The sequence below is a fragment of the Pseudorasbora parva genome, chromosome 13 (genome assembly GCF_024679245.1).
Source record: "Pseudorasbora parva isolate DD20220531a chromosome 13, ASM2467924v1, whole genome shotgun sequence".
Classification (NCBI taxonomy): Eukaryota; Metazoa; Chordata; class Actinopteri; order Cypriniformes; family Gobionidae; genus Pseudorasbora; species Pseudorasbora parva.
In genome coordinates, this window is record NC_090184.1 from 37,070,274 (window position 1) to 37,090,295 (window position 20,022).

Genomic DNA, 20,022 nt, shown 5'->3' on the forward strand with positions numbered 1-20,022 from the left:
GTATTACCGGCCGCATGCTAGTCAGACAGTCCACCATGAGCAACTGAAAATGCTTTTCGGGCAAACTGTGCAATTCGCTATATATTCTTAATTCGTTTTTGGACAGACCCACAGATCATTTTTCCTCTATACAGCTCTTTATTGTGAGAGCCTCTTGTGTTTAATGTGAATACTTAAAGGGTTAGTTTACTTTGAATTATAAAATGAAGTAATCATTTGCTCACCCTGCTGTTGTTCTAATGCCGTATCCCCCTCATTCTTTTTTGGACCACAAAAGGAGAGAAAAAAAGTCCTGCTTGTGCTCATTCAGAATGGCCGTGAATGCCAGTGCAACCAGCATCAAGCTTTTAAAACAAGGAAACAAAATGTATCAGAATGGTTTGATGCTGCACATGTCATATATTCCAAGTGTTATGTATTATTTAATGAAAATCCTGACCTTGGCCATTAGTTTTCTGTGCACAGCTGCGCGACGTGTAGGTTCATGAGACTGTTAGCGCCACAGTTTACAAATCAATACCAAGAAAAAAACTTGACATGAAATACAATCCCTGTACTTTCTTCTCTGAGGTGAATATATCTGTTGTGTTTGACATAACAAGAAGTTATCGCATTCACATCTGTCAACTGTCATCTGACAGAGCTCGGATAGTGAATAAAGTACACAACAACTTATTTTTTGGTATTTCTAGGCATTGTTGCGTTTTTATTTATCTTGATGTTTCACATCTTGGCTGCTGATAAGACACGCCACACGTCATGTAGCCGTGCACAAAAGACCAATAACCAAGGTCAGAATTTTTGTTAAATAATATAATATAATATCAATTTTTTTGTATTTATTTTTTATTTATTTTTTACCAAATGTGTTGCAAGGGATACTTTTGCGATCTTTTTTTAAAGGAGTAATTTTTTATACTGTTGTCTGAGGTCAACATATAAGGTTTGCATGGTTTTTACATTAAAAAACATCAGAATGAATAAGTAATAGGCAATTTTTCTAACCTGGTTTTGAGCCTAGCTCTTAAAACACTACATTTTTATGAGCGTGAGGAATTGTTTTGAAAACTTTCAATGTGGAGAAACTGCAAACGTAATGATTCACCCACAGCACAATGATTTATCTCTCATCTACCCATAATTAATTGGAATGCTATTTTTTATTACTTGGCCGTCGCCGATCTGTGAATATAACAAACTATGCATAACACACACCCGTGCCCTTGTATTTTATTATTTGACGTTTCACTGCACTCTGACGTCATTAGGACGTACATTCGCAGATCGATAACTTAATTTTCATTTTAGGGTGAACTATCCCTCTTAAGCTCGGCGTGTTTAAAAAAAAAAATCTACGGGTTTATGGTGCATGGTCACAGACTTCATTGCTAGGGAAACAAAGGCAATTGATTTATTTTTGTTTGCTATTTATATTTTTCACAATGCAATATACTTATGTGTTTATTCAACTATTCACTGCTTCGGCTGAGTTCATAAAAAGTGTTTTTCCTTTTTTCTAATGGTGAATTTAAATTTCACAAATATCCAGCCTCTAGGAGCCTTTTCTTCTTTCTGCACTGATTAGAGGTGTGTGTGTGTGTGTGTGTGTGTGTGTGTGTGTGTGTGTGTGTGTGTGTGTGTGTGTGTGTGTGTGTGTGTGTGTGTGTGTGTGTGTGTGTGTGTGTGTGTGTGTGTGTGTGTGTGTGTGTGTGTGTGAGTAAGAAGACCGCAAGAGGTTCACAGAGTTCACACAATACAGAGGAAACATCCACCTCCAGGCTTGAACATGACACCATTTCCATAAAATATTTTTATTCCCAGTTTCTCCTCCCCAGTATTAAATTTTGGTGTTTAACTTGTCACACATGGTGGAGGACAAGTGTGTTATTACATTTCTACTAACTGTAATATCTATTCACTATTCTATTAACTATTCACATTGACTCATGCTAAAGATGTAACCTGAATCGAGATGTCATAGACTTGAAGACGTGGTTTTTAATCAGTTTTCATGTAAAAGGAAAATAAGTATTTGAGTATTTGAACACCCTGCTATTTTGCAAGTTCTCCCACTTGGAAATCATGGAGGGGTTTGAAATTGTCACTGTAGGTGGATGTCCACTGTGAGAGACATAATCAAAAACTTTTTTTTTTTAAATCCAGAAATCACAACAGATGATTTTTTAAAACTATTTATTTGTATGATACAGCTGTATGATATTATCCTAAATTAGATGCACCTGTTTGAGGTCGTTAGCTGCATAAAGACACCTGTCCACCCCATACAATCAGTAAGAATCCAACTACTAACATGGCCAAGAGCAAAGAGCTGTCCAAAGACACTAGAGACAAAATTGTACACCTTCACAAGGCTGGAAAGGGCTACAGGGAAATTTCCAAGCAGCTTGGTGAAAAAAGATCCACTGTTGGAGCAATCATTAGAAAATGGAAGAAGCTAAACATGACTCCCTCGGACTGGGGCTCCATGCAAGATCTCACTGTGTGGGGTCTCAATGATCCTAAGAAAGGTGAGAAATCAGTCCAGAACTACACGGAAGGAGCTGGTCAATGACCTGAAAAGAGCTGGGACCACTGTTTCCAAGGTTGCTGTTGGTAATACACTAAGATGTCATGGTTTGAAATCATGAATGGCACGGAAGGTTACCCTGCTTAAACCAGCACATGTCCAGGCCTGTCTTAAGTTTGCCAATGACCATTTGGATGATCCAAAGGAGTCATGGGAGAAAGTCATGTTCCACTAAACATGTTTGGAGGAAGAAAAAGGATGAGTACCATTCCAAGAACACCATCCCTACTGTGAAGCATGTGGGTGGTAGCATGGGACAGGGTGAATGCACTGTATTAAGGAGCGGATGACAGAGGCCATGTTTTGGAGATTGTGGGGAACAACCTCCTTCCCTCAGTTAGAGCATTGAAGATGGGTCTTCCAACATGACAATGACCCGAAGCATTGGAACCGAGTCCTGCACGGGTCCATTTTAGGACCATTTTTAAAACCCCGCCCGTACCCGCAAGGTTTAGCACCAGATCCGACCCGTGACCCATGAACATATCAAAATTAAACCCGCACCCGCCCAGGCCCGTTAATATTTGGCCAGTTACCCGACCCGGGCCCGCGATAAATCACACATGCTAAAATTATTCAAATTAAAAATGCTTTATTTTTTATCTTGCACCTCTCTCAACATCAACAGCGTCATGAATGGGCTAATGAAACAGGCTGTGCCTTTAAAGACTCGTTGTCAACAATTTCATATACTCCACTCACCCACTTTACTTTTACTTCACACATTGCTATTCCTGCAACGCTCGTTCCATCTGGGCTAAGAGAGGCATAAACAAAAGTTTCAATGTCGCAGTGGTGGTGACGTGATGGGTCAAATGGTATATCGTTGTTGTGTGTATGTGCAATGGTAATTTGGACATAGAAATTGTAATACAGTATGTTCGAGGGGGGAAGAAGGAGGCGGGAACCGGCAAACATTTAAAAGACTTTAACCAAACAAAACTAAAGTAACGTGCAGCCCCTCACGGACATCTGCCACGCGCACACACATAATAAAATGTAAGCACAACTCAACGTCACATCCAGGTCTGGTGATCTCTCGTCCTTTATTGGTGTCGCTCGTCCTTATATGCCTCCCGAGCTCCCTCAGACGACTCAAGACCGGTGTGGCTCGCAGTTGAAGCTCATTCACAATCACACCCGGTCTCGCTCGCTCTCTCGCTCGTCCACCTCGCCACAGAATCCACCCGTTTTAGCCACTTTTATGCGGGTACCCGCGGATACCCGTTGCAGGACTCTGACCCGAAGCGCACAGCCAGGAGAACCAAGGAGTGGCTCTGTAAGAAGCATATCAAGGTTCTGGTGTGGCCTAGCCAGTCTCCAGACCTAAACCCAATAGAGAATTTTTGGAGGGAGCTCAAACTCTGTTTTTCTCAGCGACAGGCCAGAAACCTGACTGATCTAGAGAAGATCTGTGTGGAGGAGTGGGCCAAAATCCCTCCTGCAGTGTGTGCAAACCTGGTGAAAAACTACAGGAAATATTTGACCTCTATAATTGCAAGCAAAGGCTACTGTACCAAATATTAACATTGATTTTCTCAGGTGGTCAAATACTTATTTGCAGCTCTATCATATAAATAAATAGTTTTAAAAAATCATACATTGTGATTTCTGGATATATATATATATATATATATATATATTTTTTTTTTTTTTTTTTTTTAGATTATTTCTCTCACAGTGGACATGCACCTACGATGACAATTTCAGACCCCTCCATGATTTCCAAGTAGGAGAACTTGAAAAATAGCAGGGTGTTCAAATACTTATTTTCTTCACTGTATGTATATATGAACGATTTGCAGTCTGTCAGGCCTTTAGCTGCAGTTCTCTTTTTAAGACAAAATAAATTCTTTGACTTGACATATGGAGAGGCTTGAGAGACAGGTGCAGTCGAGAGTTTGGCTCTGTCGGTTTCATAGAAAAAAAGAGCAGACTGCTCAGTGATTGACACTTCAACACGGATGCCAAAGCAGCATTTACCATCCATTCTGAAAGTGAAAAAGTGAAAGTGATGTAATGTTTAGCCAAGTATTGTGTCCCATACTGCATTTCACCCATTCAAGTGCACACACATGTAGCAGTGAACAAAGTTGCTCTGTGTTACTTTACTTAATCGAGCTGTTCAAAACCTGGGTATAATTAATTGTGCACGTTTTTTTTGGCCTTGCGCACAGTCGTGGCCGCATAGTTTTGAAAGTATGCAACTGTGGATGAGTGATGGTCGACTTCGACATTTGCACAGTACAATTTATTTTCTATACCTTACAATACGTCAGAGGGCAGCAATAAGTCATGTAATTTGCAGGGCATTCGCTCGGTAAGACAGAGGTAGAAAAGTGGCAGATCTGCCATTACATTACAAGTTGAGAACCAAAAAAGAACACTCTGTCCGCAGCCTTCGCTCTCAAAATCTCCCTTGTCTCTGCATGACACACCCATGAATTAAAGGTGATGCATATAAGATTGAACAGGTCATAAATACGTCAAAGTGAACAGGGCATTGCATTGCATTACAGAGCTGCGACGAGTGGACAGCCTCAAATTGTTGTGGCATGTCTTGTAAAAAAAAAAAATGCTTTTTAAAAAATTTTAAATATTAAAAATAAAAGGATTCCTCTCTGGAGAAGCGTTCAGTCTTTCTGCTTGCAAATTTTGTAAATTGCGAATCTGCCATGGTGCACGTGCAACTGGCTTTAAAGGAGAATGGGAGATGATTGGTTTATTGCAAGTTATGCCCAAAACACATTCATTGTGACTCATTAAGAGACTAGGTACAACCCTTTTGGACCATGTGCCTGGCAAGCCAACCATTTTTTCGGTAGTTAAACTGGCAAAGTGGATTCAGACACGCCCTAAGTGCACTTGCACCAGCTGCTTCAGACTATGTGTTTAGAACGTTAAAATAGGACCCTAGTAAGATGGGTTTTGAATGCAATTGTCAAATGATATTGTCATAACATGAAACACGAAAATGAAGAATAGCCGGGCCTGTAAGTACAACATCTACGGAAACAAATAAATGGGCTGCATGTTGGTCTGCACAAATGCCCACGGACCCTCCTGATGACGAAAATGACATTACATGAGCAGTGCACAGACCGTCCTAGAACATGGATGGCTGAAGTATACTTCAAGTTTGAAAACATCCCCTAAAAGCCATTATTATAGCTGTCCATGCTACTGCGTGGTACAGTATGCGTTGGTGTTATACAGATTTTATTTGTTCTTAAAGGAAGAGTTTACCCAAAAATGTAACCGTTGTTCAAAAAGTTAATAATAACTTTTAAAAGATAATTATCTTTTTATCATTCAATTTTTGTTGTGTTAGTCTCTGCCTATTTTCCATCTTTCCACTGCGGTGGCCTTGTTTCAAGTGATGCTATGCAGAAAGCCTTTACAGCGTTTTAGCAGTTCAATTGATCGAGATTCAAGTGCCAAGGAGTGTGGGTATTAAAAACCCAGTGAATGTGTATAAACTGTTTGCTTCAAAAAAATATTTTATACAGTATATATCATACACTACTTTTCAAAAGTGTGGTGTCTGTCAAAGTTTTTTTTTTTTTCATGTTTCTGAAAGTCTTGCATTAAAGATGCGCTGCTTTTAAAAACCTTAATTGGCAATTTCAATGCAATCATTCTGCTATATAGACTTGGGTATCCACATCAATTGTCTGTGTTGTCTATTTATTTGACGATTTGAATGTCTTTTATAATGAGAGCGCAGTAAATATACCTGCGAGCCATCTTATATTACACAGATACTGACCCTGCTGAAAATATCAGAATAAGTTATTTAGCTTTTTATGTTATCGACTTGGCTTTTAAACCTTAGAAGACCCTAGCCTTTGTCTTACCAAACTGAAGGACCTGCAGCGACTCATCATCTCTTGCTGCGACAAGTCGAGCCAGATCTGAAGAAAGGAACGTGCATTTAGATTAAGAGCAAATGAGACAAGTCTGTGAGTTATAGCCCTGCTTGAATGCTAAATGAGGCCCTAGAACTTCGATGTAATTTCCTGGAATGACAAAGTCCTCTGTGGGATCAGATTGGAGGACAGTGGCACCCCGGTGAAGACGTCTCTTATATGGCTGGGCCATGCATCTTGTTCAGCACAGATTAATAGGGCCGCTAGCACCAAGCATTTCTGTTGTATTTCTCTGGCAAATGGCCCAACATCTGGGGCTGAACTGATTAACTTATATGGAACATTATTTGTTGGTTATTTTTAGTAGAGATTTGTTTGTTTGTTTATTTATTTATTACTTCAAGAAAGTTACAGGGGCCATTATTTTCGTTAAATGGACAATCAAAAGTTTGAAAAGTCCCTTCTCAACCTACATTGAGGGGGTCAAGACTTACAATAAGACTTATAGAATATTGAAGCTGACTATCCCAGGATAACATGCTAGCAATATACTAACATGTAACCAGTCCTACTTGACCTGCACCAAATGGGGGATTCAAACCTGGGTCTCCGGCCTTGAAGGCAGGCTCGTTAAAGGGTTACTTCAGCGATTTGCATATGGCTTTGTATCAGTAGAAACCCCTGGAGTATATTCGAATGATCATGCTAAATCACATTATATTGAACAGATACGTTCAGTTTTTAATTGTAGTGTCTGTTCTCTAACTGAACTGATTTTGTGAAAAAGACACGGTGGGGAAAGTGATCCAGTCACAGTGATTTATGCCGCCTTCACTTGCTATCGGAAATTTGATAATTCCCACTTCTGAAGTCGGGATTACGAGCTCATCCCATTAAAATTTTTATGTGCAATTTTTACCTAGGAAACTCGTATTTACCATAATTCAGAGAGCACGTGAATGCAGCATCAGTAGCGGTGGCTTTGGGAGTGGCCTCTTAGGGCAGCGAAACATTCTGGAAATTGTTGTCTTTCATCCCCATGAGACAAAAATACATTTTATGTCTTTTCTCAGTCTAGAAAGCACCAAATTCAAAAATAATTTCACATGTCTACTACATTAATGACCCAGTTTAAATACAGATTCATCTTCCCAGCGTTAAAGTACCCCTTTAACAAGACCACAGCAGCTAACGTCAGTTATTATTAAATTAAAGCTAACAAAATGCTAAAACATGTTAGCTATGTTTTATGCTAACAACGTGTTAAAACATCCTTACAATGTTTTAAATCATGTTAAAATGTGGTAACATGTTAAATCATTAGAACAATGTTAACTACATGCCATCAAAATGCTAATAACATTTTAATAAGGCTGACATGCTAAAACATGCTAACAAAATGTTAATTCATGTTTAACAATGTGTGAAATTAATGTTAACAATGCACTAAAACATGCTAGCAAAACATGCATATATGTAACCGGACCACTTTAAATGGTGGATTCAAACTTGGGCCTCTGTGTGGGAGGCGGGCACATTCACAAGGATGCTAAAGACCACAGCCGTAGCGGCAGTCGTTAACTTGCCTCTTGAGGCCCGGGAGTCAGGTTTACATGCACAGCTTTTACTGGCCTATGTCCGTTATGCTAGCAATGTGCTTACTATGCTAGAAACATGTTCAGGCTAGTTATATGTCATGCTAACCACAGGCTAATCATGCTAACAACATTTTAATCAGGCTAACAACATGTGGCCAGGTGAGTGAGGTTCACATTCACAGCTCTTACTGGCCTATGTCTGTTTATGCATGATGTTTTTTTTTTCTCCACAAAACCATTTCAACAGAAAACCCTGGAGCTAAAGATTTCTAAAGATTTAATTGGCCATGGCAATCACAATAACGACTACCTACACCCAACCCTGATCACCAAACCCATTCTAATTCATCTTAGAAGCTATGTCTCATGATAACAACATGCTAATAATGCTAACAACATGCTGGCAACATGCAAATCATTCTAACAACATTTTAGTCAGGCTAACAACATGTCAATTCATGTCTAACAATATGGTAAATCATGTTAGCAAAATGCTAATATGTGTTAACAATGTGTTAAAACATGCCAATTCATGCTAGCAATGTGCAATACCATGCTAGATATATGATAATCAGTGCTATCAATGTATTTAAAATCTGCTACTAATATGCCAGAACAATGCAAAAGAATGTTATACAGATGATTTAGTCTGTCCAGAAAAACGTTCTAGTTTACTTTTATTCCTTTTTGTCCACCCTGAAAGGGAAAGTATTTACACAGCAACTCATACACAGACAACTTCTGTGTGCTTGGCAGCATGTTTCCTCTGGACAAATATGCACAGAACGGTCAAGTGTTCAGACCCCCTGCTTGCAGGTCTGCCAGAGAGGGCTTTTATTTGAGCCCCTTGTGTTGTCCTCTCAAAATGAAAGCATTTTACTGTCTCCACTCTTCATAAACACTTGGCTCTGAGTGCAAGAATGTCGGAGCTGTCACTTAATTGCTGTTTAATGTTTTTCCATTTGCACTGCATTTTATCTATCGTGATCAAGCAGCTTAATGATGAAAGAATAGCTGAACCAATTACCAGTTTTGCAGGTCGGTAATGGCATTATTCATCATTCAGGGCAGAGAGTGCTTTCAAAGTTTTTCACCACAGCTGATGGAGAGCTGCTGAATGTTTTTGTTGTAATTGTTCTTCACGGTGCCTTTGACTTGACAACATAAATTCCAAATATGCCTGGTCTTATGGTGCGAACTTCATCTGTACATTTTAAGGGAAAAGAATGTTTTTATATTTTTTATCGCTAAAGCGCTGTACCTGCCACTGAGCAGCTTTTATGCTGCATGGCCTGTTGGAAATCATATAAACCGTTACCATTATAGCTTAAAGGATTAGTTCAGCCAAAAAAAAAAAAAAAAAAAAAGATGACAAATTGACATACCCATATGTTGTTCCAAACATATTTTATTCCAAAACTTTAAACATTTTATTCCATGGAGTCAAGCACCAAAGACATCAAAAAAATGTCTATGATTGGGCTCAATTCATGTATATTTATATTTTTGAATAGTCAAATCTGCCTTCTAGTCAAATCACTTTTATTCATATATTTATTTTCCCACAAATATCGTGGCTCACTTATAGACTTTATAATAAAATGTTTCTCATAAACCCAGTCAATCTTTAGTGTTTTCAAACATTCAAGTCAAAGATCATATGGTCTTGCTTCCACGCTTAACATATGGATCAGGATGTTGTGATAGCAACATAAGCAAGAGGTGGCATTGAGATTTCTCTCTCATGTATTCCAATCTGTTCAGCTCTCCAAAGAGAAAACAGTGAAATTGCTAACACACACACACACACACACACACACACACACACACACACACACACACACACACACACACACACAGACACACAGACGGAATCTTCATATGTCGATACCTACGCAGAGCTGTTAATCACTCTTCCTCCATGTTGCCAGATCGTGTCTAGTTTTGCTCCGCCAACACTAAAGGATGACTGAGGTCCTTGTTTATTTGACATTGTGGCAATATTTACTAGCACATTGTTACAATTGTGTTCGGTTGTGTCTTCACCTGTGCTCGTTTGTATCTGATTAGTTTGCTATCTCCTGTGTATTTATACTCCCTGTTCTGTTCAGTTCCTCGTCGGTTATTGTTTGTACACGTGTGATTTAATGTCTGTCGTGAAAATTCTCTGTCCTTTTGAATTAAAGACTGTGTTGTATCGTCCTCTACTGCAACATGCACTTTCTACAGCCTCAACTTGATCTTTAGTCATTTATATTACTTTGTTTCCAGGTGTAATGCCCAGTCATTGATTTTTTTTTTTTAAATACCCTTAGTACACTGTAAAAAATGTTTACTTGTGTTTTTACATAAATATAATATAAGTTAAAAAACAAACAAAAAAACTGTTATTTGGTTAAAGCGATAGTTCACTAAAAATGGCAATTAACCGTTATTTACTCACCCTTATAAGCCATCCTAGGTGTATAACATTCTTCTTTCAGACAAATACAATCAGAGTTATTTTTTAATATAACCATGATTGTATTCGTCTGAAAAAAAGAATCTTATACACACCTAGGAAGGATGGCTTGAGGGCGAGTAAATTATGGGATCATTTAAGTTTTTGGGTGAACTAACCCTTTAACTGTTAGCTTACCATATGTGCTGAAAAACTATTCAAATGTATTTTTGCAAGTAAAAGCTATGAAATATCACATTTATTGTGAAAAACTTTAAGGGCATTCAAGTATTTGCATGACACATCACATTATTGTTTTTTTTCATAAATCATTTTGGTTATTGTCAGTTTGTTATTTTTTATTATATGCAAGTTATTATTTGGGTGTTTTATGTTATGTTACGCAGTTTAGTTAAAGTTTATTGCATTATTTAAATGTCATGGATATAAAATCATTGTTAGACTTTCTATTCTATTATTATGGTGGTTATCGGTAAATTTTAACGTAAAAAGCAGTTTATGGTATATGTAATATACAGTTATAAGTTGTAAAATATAATGGCATCTTGTAATACCGGCAGTATTTTTTCCATGAATTTCAGGGAAACTATAAATGTTAGAGAATATTTTTTACAGTGCAGTAGGAGGCTTTCTTATTCTAATAACCAATTCAGGCTCAGGGAAAAAAAAGGTTCCAAATCTTGTTAGTGACGCATCTTTCCAAGTACAAAACCAGCGAGGCATAGAAGCCTTTCCTTCACTTTGTTTTTAGTTTGACATGATTCAGACTGTGCGAAGAGAGAAGACAGTAGGATGAATTTCATAGATCTTGTCTTTCAGGTTGGCTGCATTCGCTCTCTCATTTGTTTTCCGCACAAACACTTGTTCCCTCCTTCCCTCCATCAATCGTGTAGACAGAGATGCAGGCGTGTGATGAATGCCAAGCGTCTGACAGGCTGAGATTCAGCCATCTGGCCGTGCATGACTGAAACATTTGACTGACATAGTGGCGCTATTACATATTACAACAGCAGCATTTCATAGAGACTGGGTGGGTCTTTTGACTTGAACCAATACGCAACCTGCTAAAGCATACACATTGCAATAATAATACCACTCAAAAGACCATAGCAACCACATAGTGATGTGTTAAATGCACTCAAAACATCTTAACAACTACATAGCAACACCCTGGCAACCATCCAAAACATACTAGCAATGCACTGGCTATACCCACAAGATTCTTGCACCCTAGCAACGTGTTAAAAATGACTCAAAACACCATAACTACCACTTAGCAATGCCTTAACCACCACCCAGAGCATTCTAGCAATTGCATATTTTCTTGACCGATAAGAAGCAATATTCTTTCCTGCTATGCCCATTAAAATGTTTTCATCTAGAAGAGCAGCTGATGATGAACACCTTTTTAATTTCTCAGTACTGCTATTGATTTTTGATTGTTTCTAAGCTGTGTTCGCTTGGTGGGTTTGCTTATTCTGGGCAAATCTGATCGTAGAACAGCCCTTGACAGGTTACATGCACATAAATCCAGTCAACTGTCTTATACCTTTCTCTCTGTCTCTTCTCAGAGCCACTCACTGACAGGGTGGGCCGGCGGCGCAGCATGCCTGGCAGTACGGTGGACAAAACGGTGGTCGCTATGGATGCAGACACATCAACACCTTTTAAAGTCACGGTACGCATTTATGACAGCAGCACAGATTTAAAAAAGCACATTTTTTCGGGCTGGGCATCATGCATTTTTTTAAAGGGCACCTATAATGTCCCTTTTTACAAGATGTCAAATAAGTCTCTGATGTCCCCAGAGTGTGTACGTGAAGTTTTAGCTCAAAATACCTCACAAATCATTAAGGTCTAGCAAAAACGCCCCATTTATGTGTGTATCCCTTTAAATGCGTTTTGCCCATCCCTATCTTTCAGTTCAGAGGAACTGTGGCGAGCAGTTGATTTAAAAAATTGTGGGCAAAGGCCACAGATTAATTTGTATTTTTGTTCAAGCACAATAAAGTGACCTGATTGATTTGTGTTGTCCGATTCTACTCATATACCCACACAACGACAGTTGAGGCCTTATGGTTAGAGACTTAGACTAGTAACCTGAAGATTGCAGCTTTCTTTCTCAATACTGGCAGGAAATGGCTTTGATGCCCTTTAGCAAGGCACCTGACTCCCTGCCATTTTTGCTCCAGTTGTGTGTGTCCACAGTTTGCAACGTGTGTTCACTACTCCAGGGCTCCAGACTAACATTTGAGAGAAGTGGCATCAGCACCACTAAGTTCTACAGATGGTGGCGCCAGCTCCTGATTTGGTGGTGTTGGAGGAAAATGTATCATAAAATTAATTTAATCATAAAATGACTATTGTTTTGCATTGCATTGTTAATAAGTGCAGTTACTAATAATAGTATGTTTTTTTATTGGCAAAAATGCCAAAAATAAATCTTTGAAAATATTTTTTTTTACAAAAGAAAATAATGTCAGATTACCTGTGGTAACTAGGTGAGTCGGCTGTGTATACGTCCTCCTCTCAAGCTAGTTAGATAGACCATTTGAATGCTCCTTCCGAACTTTCATCATTTGTCACCTTGAATACTAAAAATGTAATTGGCTGACATTTAGATGAACATATACTTAGTCTAAATCTTTATTTGAATATGGTAATGTTTTTATTTTAAAACCTTTATTTGAATATGGCATCATGATACCTCATTCTAAAATGATTAAATCCCTGAGACAGACCCCTCCCTCATCAGCCAATCACTTTGGGCATAGTAACATGTTGACATCATCCATACCAACTAGGTCAACCCCGCCCTTTCTCTTAGCTCAAGATTTCTCTCTGTTCCTTGGTAAAAGTTGGTCTCAGCAGCTTTGTGATAAGGGTTTAAGAGGAAACTCTTACCTTAGAGCTTTTACTGCTATTTAGAAAAACTCTTGTGGTAAGATAAAATGTTTTGTGTTACGGCCCCTGATCTTTAGCCACTAGGCCACACTGCCTTTTACAGCATAGAAAGTGTTTACTGTGGATTACAGTCGTAGCGTGGCACACACAGCTTTACTGACTTTTATGGTAGGTTCTGTTTGTTGAGATTAGTGGAGCAAAGGGCACTGGATTGCTCTTGTCGACTAACTCCTGACTGCAGTTAATTGAACTCTGTTACAAGGTTAATCCCAGCAGTTGTTGCTAGTCGGATAAAGCAGGTGTCATCACGCACCCTGAGGAGAGACAGCATGTTTTTGCTGCTGTGCTGTGCACTTCCTGCCTAGGGCAAGATGCACCGGTCCTAATGACTGTCTTTGCAGATAAGTGAGCAACGCGGCCACAGCTGGCTCTGAATCCTCAGTCAGGTCAGCCTGAGAGGCGAGAAGGATTTTGGACACTGATAGAGTTAGAGTTAAGCCACCGGTTTATAGACCTCAATGGGCGTCTAATGGGGAACTGTCCTTGAAAGAGATGCAATCAGTCCTGGTTGATGCATGCTTTAAATGAGACATATGGGAAGCGAATCTTGCTGCATTTAACTGCAATGTGAAAAAGCCACAGGCACAGCTGGTAGCACCAGTACCTACGCTTTCCCGCACTTGTTAAACGCTCTTTTGAAAAGGCCAATATTACCCCCTTGTGTCCCTCTCAGTGAAGTTGGTTGTGGAGTTGATGAGGGGTTGTAAGAACGTATTCTTCCTGTTCTACTGTACTCCTAGTGTACAACTCAACTGTGGCAGGTTACCATGGCAACAGTATAGATCACAGGTGTAATCATGATTTGATTGAACCAGCTAGTTTAGATTTGGGTTGTCGAACTTTCACTTCATTAAAGCTTGCAGTTCATGTAGTGATTTAGTCAAGTCAATTTTACCAATAGTAATATAGCAAAGCTATCAGAAAAAAAGGTACATTCCTGTCACTGGGGTGGTACCCTAATGTACAAAACCAAAAATGTACTAATACACACTCTTAAAATACTGATATGTACATTCTAAGGTTCTAATATGCACCATTTAGGGGTGAGTAAGGTACAAAAATGTACCTTTTCACTTTAGGGTACTTCCCCAGTGACAGAACTGTACCTTTTTTTTCTGAGAGTGAAGTTGATTAAGCAAATGGATTTCTTTAACAATGGCCACTTTTGGCCCTGTCTTAAAACATACTTTTTACACTCCCACTAGTCCCACTATTATGGTTTGAGTGTGATTATTTAGTTTGAATAAAAAATAAACTCATTGGACATATAATTGTGCCTAAAGTTGAAGAAAAACTCATATACATTGGGTACGGAAAGTATTCAGACACCCTTAATATTTTAACTCTTTTTTTATATTGCAGCAATTTGCTAGAATCTGTTCATTTTGTATGGGACATAATGTTCACACAGCACCCCATATTGACAGAAAAAGACAGAACTGTTGACATTTTTCCAGATTAATTAAAAAAGACAAACTGAAATATCACAGTTTTGCTCAGTATTTAGTAGAATCACCCTTTTGATCTAATACAGCATGAGTCTTTGCTCAATTGGGTTTAAGTCAGGGCTCTGGCTGGGCCATTCAAGAACAGTCACAGAGTTGTCGTGACGCCACTCCTTCGTTATAAGCGAGTTGTCCTGTCCCTGCAGCTGAAAAACACCCCCACAGCATGATGCTGCCACCACTGTGGGAACTGTATTGGACAGGTGATGAACAGTGCCTGGTTTCCTCCACACATACCGCTTAGAATTAAGGTCAACAAGTTCTATCTTGATCTCATCAGACCAGAGAATCGGCCAGCTCTAGGAAGGGTTCTGGTTGTCCCAAACGTCTTCTATTTAGGAATTATGGAGGCCACTGTACTCTTAGAACCCTTAATTTTAGCAGACATTTTGTTGTAACCTTGGCCAGATCTGTGCCGTGCCACAATTCTGTCTCTGAGCTCTTCAGGCAGTTCCTTTCACCTCATGATTCTCATTTGCTCTGACATGCACTGTGAGCTGTAAGGTCTTATGTGTGTGGCTTTCCTAATCAAGTCCAATCAGTATAATCAAACACAGCTGGACTCAAATGAAGGTGTAGAACCATCTCAAGGGTGATCAGAAGAAATGGACAGCACCGGAGTTAAATATATGAGTGTCACAGCAAAGTTATATTTATGAGGCAAAGAAAACTGGTAGCATTGATACATTTTTTCAGTTATACTGTGATGGAGTTGAATTTCGTGTAAGATTCATAACATATACTGTGTTTTGCATGTAAGAGTTTCCATGATGAAATCATTGTTGATTAGTAGTAACTAAAGCCTAGTTCAGACTGCACGATTTTCAAACTCGTCGGGTCACTGCTCTATTCACACTGCATGACTATCTGGGGTATCATTCAGTCACTGCTGTGTTCACACTGCACGATGGTTTGACGACAGAGGAGTTCACACTGCATGACTGAACAAGGAAGAATCGCCGACAACTCTCTCTCTCTCCCGTGCGCAAACTACGTTTCCCAAACACACGTGCGATGTGACAAGTAAACAACGCGAGATCACACGTGCGTCAGACCGGAGTTCTCGCGCGAGACTTGGAATTGTTATTAAAAATGATAAACTGCACAAAGTTTGCTTCAAATTGTATGTGCGCTGATTTGTGGAGAAAAAGAAAAAAGATTATGGCGGAAGATATTGTTGGAGAGACAGAGGGAGCCAGGATTGTGTTCTGCAAAGACAGTTTGAGGTAAATAAATAATTATTTAATGTGCTGCTGCTGTGGCTGGATGTGCAAATGTTTGGCCTTTGTTTCTGTTTGATAGAATTGTAAATATATCTATTAAAATACTGAAATTCTGCTTTATAACTCCTCCCTGAACCTCCTGCTGCCCTGTATCTCACTCTTTCATTGGCTGTCGGTCATCGCCGATGTAATTTTCAGTCAGAACGCTGTTCACACAGCAGGAGTTTGAATCGCCGACAGGTCCAGATATTTAGCATGCCAAATATCTCACCGGCGTCGGCGACTCGTCGGCGATTCTCTCTGATCGCGTCTTTGATTATTCACACTGCGTGATTGTCACTCGCGTGCACGAGCACCGATTTGCCTGTGATCTCGGGCATTTGTCGGCGATTTCGCAAAACCTGTCGGTGACTCAAAATCGGGGGAAAAATCGGGCAGTGTGAACTAGGCTTAAAGCTAACTTAGTCCTAAAAAAATCATGAAAACATAAACCAAAAAAATGTATAATCAAAATGAAAGATAACCTGTCCAGCAGAAATGCAGCCATCAATGAGTCGTTTTTCAGCCCCTTGAGGTCCCTCAGTTCTCAACATCGTTGGAAAGCCACTCCAATATTTACTCGCGTGTGATTTCTTTGTTTATCCAAAGACTTTTTCTGCATTGTCTTTTCTTGTACTGTCTTCCTTGTTTTGGATTGTTTGCCTTCGCTGACTGCAAAACCCGGCACTGTGAATTTTGAATGCTCTTTCTCTGCCACTATTTTGCCTTTTGTTTCATGCCTCTTGAACTGCTCGAATCAAACGGGTGCGCATGTGGGCGGATCCTGTAGCGAAAGCGGTGGTAGCCATGGTAACGAGAGAGAGAGTGACAGTCGCCCAAGCCAATCACTTGTTTCGTCCAGAACTAAAATAATGAGCGGTGTTTATTGCAGATTAAAAATCTAGACTCAGTCGATTTTTAAACTCTCCTTTTCAGAGTACTTACATTTTAATTATGTATTGACATATAAAGAAAGTTTAAACAAATTTGGACAAAAGTGTTTTAGATCATTCCTACCTACCCCACCTTTAACTGTTTGGTTACTGACATACTTCAAAAAATCTTCCCTTGTATTCAGCTGTATAAAGAAATTCATACAGGTTTTAAACAACTTGAGGGTGAGTAAAGGATTACAGAATTTTCATTTTAAAGTGAACTATCCCTTTAAGGCCTGTGTATTTATTTCCCACTGGTATTTGTTGCATCCAAATGCTGGCATCAGTCTGACTCTCCCACTTTTGTTTACCCCCTACCAGAAACCTAAGATAAACAGTTATTCCACTGCTTTCAGCTCACCCATTTTGCCTAATTGCAGAGCTAAACTAATGACAGGATCTATTAACTGACGCAAGACAGAATGAGCACTGTGTTTGTAAGCATGCTTGAACGTGAACGCCCCTCGTGCATCCCGATGAGTTGTGCATTTGGCTCCTGCGGGGCCACAAGAGAGTCCTGCTGTCTCAGGCGATACAGAGCCTTTCGTGCGAGTACGCCGAACCGGATCCACGCTAATTGATCGGGATCCCAGGCTTGTCGGAACAGGAGGAGGAAGGGCAAAAGTGCGCCCCCATGCTGTGTGGACCACTTTGAGAACCCTGGGAGAAATTCAATACCTTGCTCTGGTGATGTATGCAGACACGATCGTTAGGAAGCCAGGGTTACGGATTTCCCCACAGGCCCTGGTTCTCATGCAGAGCAGGCAGCTTCAGGCCGTGGGCTCCAGTGCATTAAGGCTCAGACTAGACTGTCTGGCTGCGAACAACAGATAATGACATTATAGATGTATTGTTTCAGCAGATGCTCAGACACTTTCAGGCTCTTAACAGAGGCTCGCTGCAGTTGGGAGTCTTGTTTAGTTGTTATCTGAGAGCGTGTTTGATAATGGCTATTATGCTAAGTGCCTTCATGGAAGATTGGACCCAAAGAACTTGTTTCACTCTGTATCAGTGTTGTCATAGAAGGCATGGCTTTTCTGACCTGCAAAAGGGGTGAACACTGTAAAAAAAATTATGTAGATGAATTTGTTTTTTCCGCCAGTAAAAAAAAATAAAAATAGGGCTGTCAAAGTTAACGCTTAAATAACGCGTTAACGTAAAAAAATTTGTTAACGCAGCACACATTTTCAGTTTTATCCGTGGTGCCCATAGTTGGAAAAAGTGAGAGCAGTCATAGACGCAAAGGATGCAGCAGCAAACATTATGAAAAGAAAAACGTTGACATTAACATTACTATTCTAAACCAAAAGTGCAGTTTTTGCCTACAAGCTACCATATTTTCTGTTTAACTTTTATTAGACTCCAGGTCTATAAGAAAGAAAAGTGCGTTTTTACACTGAGCACATTCTCTGCAGTCCAAGCGCGATGCACTGAAGCTCACTCACGCTCATATATGAGGTAAATCATTAACACCATCACTTACAGTACATGTGTTTTATTGAACTAAATACATTACATTCCGCTACAAACGAATACGCAGGTTAGTTTTCTGAACAAGAGCGCTCCCGAGTCCGTCTTCTTCACAATGTCCAAGTGAATCGCAGCGCACATACAAAATACCAGTAGTTCAACAGGGAACGCGGATCTCTTAAAGGGGCCGCACTATATTCTTACTCGTGGAATATGGACCTCATCCAGGTATGGTGTGGTTCTGGTGTGCTCTCAGGTCCGCATGACAGCTTTCACATTACTAATTTTTCAAAAAAAAACGTGCCCTGCTCTGAATTAAACTGCCAGTGTAAAAACTCCCTTTATATTCTTAAAATGAGAGAAATCCCTGCTTATTCTTAATTTTTAAGTTTAGGTTTAAAAGACATTAACAATTTATTTGATAAACATCTCTGACCTCTGATACGTCTAGTCTTCATGCTGTATTGATTATTATTGAATAAGTATGGTTTCACTAATAATAAATGTACATTTGCATAAAGCATGCATATTTGTCCAAACCCATGTTGATTAGAGTTTAAAAAACGTAATTTAAACTTAATTTAAGATACATTTACAATTGCTAAAAATATGCGATTAAATTGCGATTAATTGCGAGTTAACTCATGGCAATCATGCGATTAATAGCGATTAAATATTTTAATCGATTGACAGCCCTAAATAATAATAAATAAAATTAAGTAAAGTATCTTACTTGAAAAGCAACGCTGCATGATATATTTGGGCTTGCTTTCAGATAATGTTGAGCCAGCACAATAATAATAAAAATTACACTTAAGTTGAGAAGAAGTCTTAATATATTATGCTGTATATTATTTTCCTGTTTTCAAAATTTGTAGATTTGTAAAAATGTCTTGATGTTCAGTAAAAAAAAAATATATAGACATTCTTAAAACAAGATTAAATAAATAAGAAATTAAAGGTGTAGTTCTCCCAAAAGGAATTCTCAAGTTGTTCTAAATCTGTAAGTTTCTTTCTTCTGTTGAACATACATGAAGATATTTTAAAGAATGTTTGTATCCAGACTTTAGTAGGAAAAAAATACTATGGAAGTAAATGAGTGCTGTCAACACTCGGGTTACCAACATTCTTTAAAATATCTTTATCTGTGTTCAACAGAAGAAAGAAAAAGAAGAATCTTGAATTAAGTTTGTTTTTCTTAATCCATTGGCAAACTGTTTGTTTTCAATTGAATCCTGAGCTTCGGTCTTGTAGTGTGTGCTTGGCATAGAGACATCTGGCAGGTTTGGCATAAGAGGCCTTTCGAAATATTTCATCTTAAATTAGATGTCTTCCAGGAATTTTTATCTTGCAACCCTGGCACAATGAGGG

At 39.1% G+C, this 20,022-nt stretch overlaps 1 protein-coding gene across 3 annotated transcripts in view; it reads left to right on the top strand.

Annotated features, from left to right (window-relative positions):
• The window catches only part of dab2ipa (DAB2 interacting protein a), a 122,330-nt gene that overhangs the window by 30,307 nt on the left and 72,001 nt on the right, over positions 1-20,022 (top strand). For all 3 annotated transcript variants that reach the window (XM_067414256.1, XM_067414254.1, XM_067414257.1), the window contains one exon: positions 12,087-12,193. In XM_067414256.1, coding sequence (XP_067270357.1) covers positions 12,087-12,193 — 107 coding nt within the window. The remainder of the gene's footprint in view (positions 1-12,086; positions 12,194-20,022) is intronic.